Source organism: Cebidichthys violaceus, unplaced genomic scaffold (assembly GCF_023349555.1).
Source record: "Cebidichthys violaceus isolate CVI_PGR_0920_01 unplaced genomic scaffold, fCebVio1.0.p SCAF_6, whole genome shotgun sequence".
In the NCBI taxonomy this organism is placed as follows: domain Eukaryota; kingdom Metazoa; phylum Chordata; class Actinopteri; order Perciformes; family Stichaeidae; genus Cebidichthys; species Cebidichthys violaceus.
Genome location: NW_027176816.1, coordinates 7,384,048 through 7,393,991, shown reverse-complemented (window position 1 = coordinate 7,393,991; position 9,944 = coordinate 7,384,048). Strand labels below are relative to the sequence as shown.

At 41.7% G+C, this 9,944-nt stretch overlaps 1 protein-coding gene across 1 annotated transcript; it reads left to right on the top strand.

The window, feature by feature from the left end:
- Positions 1 to 2,537: 2,537 nt before the first annotated feature.
- On the top strand, positions 2,538 to 9,944 carry amigo1 (adhesion molecule with Ig-like domain 1). The gene is made up of 2 exons (XM_068733596.1): positions 2,538 to 3,087; positions 4,375 to 9,944. Exon 2 carries the CDS (start codon positions 4,479 to 4,481, stop codon positions 6,021 to 6,023), a length of 1,545 nt encoding a protein of 514 aa, XP_068589697.1. The 5' UTR covers positions 2,538 to 3,087; positions 4,375 to 4,478; the 3' UTR covers positions 6,024 to 9,944.

Below are 9,944 nucleotides of genomic sequence, written 5' to 3'. Positions count from 1 at the left end.
GTGGAGCGCAGAAAGAGCCGGCTGTATGTAAACATCATTCCCATCAGTGTGATCAGGAGATTGTGCTAATAATCCTCTCAGGCCTAGAATGAGCCAAGAGCTTTCAGAATGCAAAATATCTCGTAACACCTCGTGTTATCATTTGTGAAATATGATCGGGCCATCTCAGATGCTAAAGTCACTTAACAATGTTGCCACCCCTTAATGATTAATGATGGAGCCACAGTCAGGGATTTCTGTCTGACTGACAGCTATGCAGAGAAAGACAGGTGTTCTGTCACATCTTTAAATATTTCAATATATGCTCATGAATTATGGAATAGAGAGTAAAATTGGTAGCAGATGTTTGTCCCTGTGCTCATGGAGAGGTACTGCGTTCTTTTTATTTTTGCAAAGATCTAGACATCGATCTGTGCTAGAAACCCCATCTGAGCAGGTACACAGAGATAAACAAGAGAAGGAAAGCCACCTCAGATTTGCCACGGAGCCAAAACAGTTAACGAAAGGCCGCAGACAGTTGCCAGGCAACACTATCCCTATCGCAGCAGGAAGTGGAGTCGAACATGAATCACTTCCAGCTACATCTCACAAGAGTCACAGTGCTATAGTGCTCCGGTCAGATAGGGGTTTCTCACTATGTTTAGTCGGCTCACACCTGTATTCCCTGGCATTTAACTGGAGGTCTATTGAGAAAGAATCAAGATGTCTCCAGCAAGTATATTGACATAATTTCTGAGAATTAATATCATATCAGTCCATTTTTGGCCCACTTCACTTTTCAAGTTATGTCAGAGTCCAACATATGAGAAAGGTAACCATCTGAACAGTGTTTGTTTTCAGAGGGAAACAAGTTCAAATCTGTTTCAAAGGATTTATCTTGCAGAGAATTTATTTGGCACTCAATTTCCTTAAAACAAATCATGCGGGAAGTCAGCCTGCATTTCAGTCTGCTTCAAATCTGTTTGTTTCACCTGTCAAAGCACATTGTTTCAAGGCAACTCCAGCTCCAATAGAGTTTCTGAAATGATATCCACTCTGCTATGCTTGTTTGTCTCACAAGGATGGGGTCCAGCCTTGCACCAAGCAATATCAGTCAGCATCTGACTGATATTGAGACAATTCCAGCAGGCCACAGTTCTCATTATAGGGTGCTCTATCCTGCTACATCTCTATCTACTTCATCAGAAGAGGGTCTCACACATTCATATGTCTTATAATGAGGTAATAATTCATATGACATTAGAATTACCCTGTGTCCCCTCTTGCTTTAATATTCATTTATTAAATAATTTCTGGTGGCATTTTGAGTAGGAGGCTACATTGGAGTAGCAGCTTATTGGCAATGCACTGGTTCTCACGGCTTTGCCTAAACCAGGCTCGCTGCAGCAGATCTGTGAATTGAGGAAAACCCGAAAAAATCTCAAAAGGCAGTATGTGGGCGGATTCACTTGAGTTAAAAAAAAAAAAAAGACAAGGTTTTCCCCGCTTAGTCGGCACTCATAAACAAACCCAATCAAATACATAAATAGAGTCTGCACACTGAGCGAGAACAGAACAGGGAATGTGTGAATATTATTGTTGGAAAGCTGGACAGCCCGATGGCTGCCTGCCTAATATCATAAATGAATGTTCTGATGTAAGTAGTAAAACCAGTATATGTTACCTGGGCTAATCAACAACTAAATAACCAAATAAATAGTACAATTAAATGAGTGTCTCTTCTGTTATAAAGGCCCTCAAAGACTCGTCCAGTCAAGTTGGCTGCTTTTTGTGTAAATTTCAATTACTATATACAGATATACGGAAATACAGAATGATTTAGCTGCAGCTGAATCACAAATTTATCAATCACATCTGACCACAATTCTACATGTATTACTCATTCTGAGTTCTGGGATAATTAACAAACCAAAGTCCAGTCTATGAAAGTCTATGTATGACAAAATAAAAATAATGGCAGTAGTCAGAACATGTAGTGATTGCTAACATAATTAGCTGTCAGATGGTAGTGTGAAGATGGACTGTGATGAGGAGAAAACAAATGTGTCACTGCTTAGCATGGCCACATTCAGCCACATGTTGGTGAAATCTATGTCTAATTTTATCTGATAGGTATACAAGAACATACAGCCACCTGGGTGTTTGTCTCACCTGGTCATGCCACGAATATATATGACAGATTAACAGAAATCGTTTTAGTTGCATCACTTTTCGCTGACAATGACACTGCAGTGAAGTCTTAATTAATATCAGACCAACAAGGAGAAGGTTAACAGGACGGTACTAAGAGGGGAAAGATGATTTAGTTCTCTTTAATTAGGTTGTTGTATTGAATCAATAACATCTGCTCCATGGCAGAGTTGATCAGCACAGACTTATAATGAGTGTGATGTGAGCATATATCACCCTAAAGCTATACAGCCATTATAATGGACAATGAATAACATGTTCATGGCCGGTTTGACTTTTCCATTTCGGCCCTCTCGTGGGTTTTCAGTAGTGCGTCCTCCACGGCGCGTCTTCGGTGCGGCCACTTTCCGTAAACAGCGCCTTCTGGGTTTGAGCGCACTACCTCGATAACACGTCAATTCCTGCAGCACTGCACGAAGACAGCAGCAGGCCTGCGAGGAGCCACGGGGAAGCTTGCCAGCTACAGACTGCTCATTCTTAATTATCTTCATGGCTGCTGATGAGACCAGACAGGAGCCGGATCTGCTCGAAATGCGCCAATTATCCGCAGAGGACGGGTGTGCGTTCGTGTGCGTGCAGGGCAACATGCTCAGTTGAGAGCAGAGACAGTTGCTTGTCGGTGGTTGTCAGCACTTAAAAGGACGGCGTTATATCTGCTCTTTACGTAATCCATTTTTTGCGTAATTTTGCACCGGGTATCGGATGCCGCGTGGACCAGGATTATTTTGGCGAGGATATCTCTAGGGCTCTCCCCGCCTCCCTTCATCCGTTGTTGTCCTCAACAGCAGACGCACAGACTCATTCAGACGGGGACTATTTGTCTGGAGCAATATCGTAATTGTAAACAGACGAGGAGCTGTTTTAATGAAATCCAACATCGCAGCATCCCGGTTGAAGGTAGGTGGCCTCTCTCGGTTTCCTTCTCCATCTCTCGTCTCACGTTTCCATGTTGTGCTCGTTTGTTTTCGAGCAGAATGGTGCAATGCAACGTTTGCACAGCTCTTCCACAAATGGATAAGGACATTTCAGAATGCGGCATAACGTAAATTTGCATGATTTCACATTTGTATGCATTTGTTCTTTATGTTTTAGTGTAGGCTATCACATTTTTTCAGCATCTTAGAGAGATAAATAGAGCGAGGGGGGGAGAGAGAGAGAGAGAGACAGAGAGGGGCAAATGTGAAAAGGAAGAAAAATCAATTCATGTCTTCTAGGAGTGTGAATGCACATGGGTTAGTGCGAGTACACTGGGTGTCTGCGTGTGTATTTGTTTTAAAGGAAGACGCGCATTGTGCAAAGCAGCAGGGTAAAGTTAGTATTGCACACAATACATGCGTGAGGAGCCTAGAGAGACCGAGGCTACTTAAGGTGTTTTACTGCATGTCCATGGGTGCATAGGTTGTAAGTAGACATGTATTCAAGTACTGCGCAGTATGCACAACACAGCTACTTAACTTAAGTATTTTCCTTTTGGGTGACTTGGCATTTACGAGGGAGATAATGCAGTCAGTCCATGCTGTGTATCCATTCAGGCTGGGCTGCACTCCTTTATTTGCAAAACAATGAATACTCTCATAAAATATGATGCATTTTTTTAAGCACTCAAAAACTATACAAAGCAGTTATACCAAGTGCCACAACATTAAAATACTGGTTTATTAAAGGGACCATTCTTCTCAATAAATACAAATACTTTAAACACTTAAAATAACAGCTAATGTTTGTTACGTTTTGTTTATTCATGACCTTCATACATGCTATATATTTAGTAGAATGATGCATTAGTTGATGCAAAACTATGCATTTATGTTTGTCTCAAGGCATCGTAATTGAACATAGGTATGTTTTATACTTAGTCAGTACTGAAGTAAACAAACATAACAGCATCTAAAGTCCCTGTATTAAAAGACTTGTACATGTGGGAGTGACAGCAAGTTCATGTGTTCACTGTTTACATATGTGTCACAGATTTCCATTGTGGTACTTTTGGGATTTGAATACCTCTGTGGCATAAATGTACATAAGTGTGTCTACATGTTTGCTTGTATTAAGCATGACATTCCCTTCTATCTATCTATCTATCTATCTATCTATCTATCTATCTATCTATCTATACAAAGTACAATCTGTATTTCTGTCTAATAATTACATCTGTTTATCATCTCTGTTTCTGCTTTTTTTCAGCCTTCAATTAGCAATGCCTGGGGAATTCTCCAGCTGCTCTTCCATGCTTTTCTCTGAGAATGGGATCATAGAAAACCTTTCTGGGATTTAGATCAACAGCCAGCATGTTGCAGCCTTCTACCAGAACAGGTAACAGCCTGCTGAAAACATTACCTCATTGGAGTAAGCGTCCGGGATGGGTCCTCTTCCTCACCCTCTGCATGGCTCTCCTCTGGCTTCCAGGGGCAGCGGCATCTACCCTAAACTGTCATAAGACATGCATCTGCGCCTCAAACATAGTGAGCTGCTCCAAGATGAATCTGACCACCATCCCAACAAGTCTGCCGCTCTACACTGCTGTGCTGGATCTCAGCTACAATGAGATAGAGCGTCTGCGATCTGAGTGGACCCCGATCAAGCTCCTGAAGCTGCATAACCTCCTCCTCAGCCATAACGGGCTCCACTTCCTGTCTTCAGAGGCGTTCCAACACGTGAAGCACCTGCGTTACTTGGACTTGTCCTCCAACAACTTGCAACTGCTGGATGAGTTCATCTTTGAGCCTTTGGTCAACCTGGAGGTCCTCTTGCTGTACAATAACCAAGTTTCCCAGATTGACCGCTCAGCCTTTCTCAGCACGATCAACCTTCAGAAGCTCTATCTAAGCCAGAACCAAATCTCCCGCTTCCCTGTGGAGCTGGTCAAGGAAAAGTCCCGCCTGGAGAAACTTAGTCTCCTGGATGTGTCCTCCAACAAGATCAAGATGTTACCCATTGATGAGCTCCAGGTGCTGCCTGCCTGGTTAAAAAACGGCCTCTACTTCCACAATAATCCTCTGCTGTGTCACTGTGATCTTTACACACTCCTTGCCCATTGGTACATTCGAAAGCTCAACTCTGCTGTGGACTTCAAAGACGACTACACCTGTATTCTGCCTGGCCCGCAAAAAAACCAAGTCGCCGTTTTTGATCTCAGTGGTGACATTATGAACTGCAGCACATTCAAGGAGGCAGGCGAAGAGGCTTTTTTGGACCAGAGGCTGATCCTTGGCTGTGACACCAAACGCAGGGGGATGTTAAAAACCTGGATGATGCCTGGTAATGTGGTAGTGACAGCTGGAAGCAACCAGACAGCCAAAGTCTTGAAAGATGGAAATCTGCAGATTAATCCGGTGAGGACTGAGGACTCCGGGACCTACACTTGCTTTGCCATGAGCGAGTCCTTCAATGAGACGATCTATGTGGTGCTGAAGGTTCACAACTTCACCATGCACGGGGGCAGCGAGACCCTGAACACAGCCTATACCACCTTGGTGGGCTGTCTGGCCAGTGTGGTGCTTGTGCTCATGTATCTCTACTTGACGCCATGTCGCTGCTGCTGCTGCCCCAATAAAGGTAAGGCTCGGGGTGATGACAGCATCCACTCATCCATGCTCAGCGTGACGCCGACTCACGAGGACCCGACGCTCAAGACCGAGCTGAACAGGCACGTGGCGTTCATAGACTCCAAGGACTTGCAGGGCCAGAACGGCAAGCTGAACCCCAATGGGGATGAGGATGATGATGATGATGATCTGGATGCAGAGGCTGGTTCTCTTATGAAGGGGAAGAGGAAGAAGTCAGTAGCAGAGTCCATCAGCTCCGTCTTCTCAGACACACCCATGGTGGTCTGAGAAAAGACCGGCAAAGACTGGACGTATATGGTACAACGAGAGCCATGTTTTAGTTGACGTAAACTGTGACTGTGACTTTGTTGCAGGAAACTGAGGAAGGAAGTTCATCTATAGCTGTCGGCAAGTGGAAATATGGATCTTAAAGGGAGTAAAAAAAAACAACTGTTTTGTTGCCCACACGGACAATAAGCAGGACTTTTCCAGCATTTTAATCTGTAGCACTTAATATTAATACTGTGAAGGAATGGCAGTGTACATGAACAATGGGAACTACTGAAATCTTATGAGAGTAAAACATAGACAATATTTTGTTGCTATCAGCACTCAGGAAGTGATCCATTAAACTGCTGAAGTGTGGGAAATACATATGATACAATTCACAGGTTGAAATTAGATTTGAAAAACGTTGTTTATATTTAAACCATGGCTGGCTCATAATTATATTTATTACACGGACTAGGATAGATTAATCTTACCTAAACATTAGAGCATAGATACACAGAAACAGAGACTTAGATAGACAGGCCGCCGTCACCAGGCCATGAATACATCTGTCGTTAACCTTGAGTCATCTGTAGAGAAACAGCAAGCCATAAACCCTCATTATATGAGGTCTCAGGCGGATCTGTAGGATAAAGAAAATGTGCACATTGAGAAAGCAGTAGCACAAACATTATATTAAGAGGCCATCGCAGGTCATTTCCACTCTACTACACTCAGATATAGTTCATCCGTCCGATCTTTATTTATAGTCATAGCGATATAGGAGAAATCGGTAATGGAAAAATAGGGATCAATTTACATAGAGGTATGGTATAAAATAGTTAACCAGTTCGAGGCAGATAATAGCTTATGAATGAACTATAAATGAAAATAATTGCCTCTTAATTATTGCACATCTACAGTATAACCCAAAAAGAAGCCTTACACAATTAAAAACATGGCACACAGCCAGCAGATACACATTAGACATTAGCAGGGAATTATTTTGTCTTGAATGATTATCAACATATTGTCTTAGTTCTGTATACAGACTGGTACCATGGTTCTTACAAGGACTAACAGACTTGAGGTGCCACTTGCTGAGGAGGAGCTTGACTTCGGCCAAGTTATAGCATTTGTTTCTCTCAGTCACACTAGCAGGAAGTTAAAGACCAAGCTAAAAGCTGCCAGCTTGAGTTTATTTTATTCATGCACCTTACACAGAACATAAACCTTGGTGTATTTATATGTCATAAATTATGTAGTAGATTTAAGTATTTTGCTCGGATGGACAATTTCAAGTGTCGCACTGTTTTGTCCTGTGGTAGTAGTTACGCTGCATTAGCAGGTAAACAGAGTCTGCCAAATAATAAAACCTACAGGGTTCCTCCAGAAGATTATGAGTAATGTTGATGAGGCTGTACATTATTTGACAGGACAGAGCTGATTTTAGAATCTGTAGCTACTGTCAGAAAACCTCTTGTAAAACTGAAGACTTCAGAAGATAAGTTGAATTATTTTCCTTGCGAAACACCACGTATGCTGTGCATATTTTCATTAACAAGGTTTAAAACAGGCATGGACAAGAAAGAGGGATTTTATTAAATGGTGCGGAGTTATTGTCGTAATACATCAAGGCTACCCCGGCGTAAATGCTAATTGCATCTATTGATGGGATGCAGCTTCCCTCTGCTTTCCATGTCTTTGTCTCTCTGAGGACCAGGGGATAGGTGTGTTATCATGAGTCACAGCAACACAAAGCCTTTCTCTCTGGCTCGCTGTACACTGACAGCCTCAATTCAGCCCAGATGTGTTTGCTTTTTTTGTGTACCTCATCATTACGGGGCTGACCTCATTTTAGTTCAAAAGCAATCACTCAACCAGGCAATGAATGTGATGCCCTTTAAGTAGTCTTTAATATGTTTATGAGGGAAACGCCTGGAGCTTTCATTCAACATTTGCTCTCCCACTGAGTCTTATGATTTCAAAGTATAATACAAGAACTTGGAAAGAATTTATTGCTCAATGCTTCTTAGTTTTCCACTTCACCACAACACTACATAGAAGAACAGATAGGTACGTAAAATCCCATACATCTAGAAATGAAATGTCAGTGTAGCTCTCAAATGCTAGGATGTACACTTTTCTGAGTGCAATAGGTTTTTACGCAAAATTTAGGTTATATTCACAGTTGCAGTGTGCAACGCAGCATCTTCTGTGTGTGGGTGAGAAGAGGAAGTCACACTTATCAGAGAGGTGGTGTGTGAATCATTCCACTCTCGCACACACATAGGAATACCAGGTGGAAAAATGTAAAGCCACATTTAGCACTACTGCTGACTGGCTGCACTTGGCAGAAAATCAATCCCGTTTTAGGGCTCCAGCCTTTAAGTGTTGCCCTCTAGAATTTTAATATATGTGCTGTTCCCTGTTGTCACATCATGGGATCAATCCAAAACCTTTCGGATTTCAAGCCCTGGTCCCTCAAGGCAGCATGAGAGGCTACTAAATGGCAGTTACAGAATCTAAACTCATACACAGATATAATGGCTGTTGCATTGCGCACATTGATCTGGAAGACTATCAAGTAATAGCATGTGCTTGCCCCGCAGTAAGTGTCAATAGAGTTAAATCGGCCCTGGCTAATGATTGGTCTTCTCCTCTGGGTTGTCACTCAAAATATAAGTTGCAGTTCTGTACAGAGAAAAACTAAGTGCTATACTGAAGGTCCCAGCATAGAGGAGAAGAGCGGCTTTGTTGTCTCCAAAGCAAATCTGCCTTCCTATATATATATATCTATATATATACAGTATATATATGTATTAAGACTCACTTTTCTGTGTTCAGTATTGATTAGTTGTGTACTGCTTTGTTCTACCAGTGTATTGACTGTATTCTTGTATAATCTGATGTCATTTTGCATTACGTCTGCCGCTGTGCTACTGTTAGTCGTTTCAACATTCAAGTCTTGACCATAAATGTTTATTTTTTAAGCGGGGTGGGGTTTAGTTTTTTATTGACATAGGATGTATTTTACACTTGACTCTGCTGAACAATAGGGTTAAATTGAAAATATTTATTGAACATGGATGAAAAACTGCACAGGAGGAGTGCCAGTTTTGAAATCATCGATACATCCTAATGGGCAGTGAGTATGTAGCCACCAGTTATTCTCAGTCAGTATCATAAAGCCATAAGGAATTCAAGGATAAAATGAAGGAGTGCTTCATTAGATTGGTGTCTATGTCAAGTGATGTATGGAGTTGTAGGCGAGTTCTCAAATGGATACCTTACAACCATTAAAGCAACAACTTTTCTGTCTATAATAAAAGTCAAAGAATATTTTTATAAAAGCCGGAGAGGAAAATCAAGAGACCTCACCGCCAATGAATTCCTGAAACACAATAGGTTCTGAATGGATTTGAAGACAGACAGTTAATACATCTTCTCAGGACTATGTCATTTTTAAGTTCTAATTTAATACGATGCACAAATGTTTTCACATTTGCAGCATAAAATAAAACAAAATCTTTGGTTTGAGATCTGTGCAGTTCACAGGCCTTTTGCTATTTGCAGTAATGGTACATTTACTGTTCCCTTAATGATTAGGGAAGGGAGTGGTCTCTGCCCGACATACATCTATCTCCATTCATCTGACTATGTAGTAGCAATTACGGAAACATCCTTGAGGTGGTGGGGCTAAAAGCTCTCTGCTTTAACAGTGTCCACAGGACAATAATGGAGCTTTTAACTGAATTAAAAGCACAGAGTGTATTGATCACTGCCTCAAAGATGAGCTGGTTGGTCACTGCCATAAAATCTGAAAGGTCTTGCGGCTAAAGTGGAATGGCTTTGCATGGTTCGCTTAAGAGCTTCTCTGACTGCAGGATAGGTGCAACCTAGTAGGCATTAAAGTTAAAGAAAATGTAATTTGACTTA

Excerpts from the sequence above, each read along its gene's own strand:
- amigo1 (XM_068733596.1), top strand. The coding sequence starts at position 4,479 with ATGTTGCAGCCTTCTACCAGAACAGGTAACAGCCTGCTGAAAACATTA.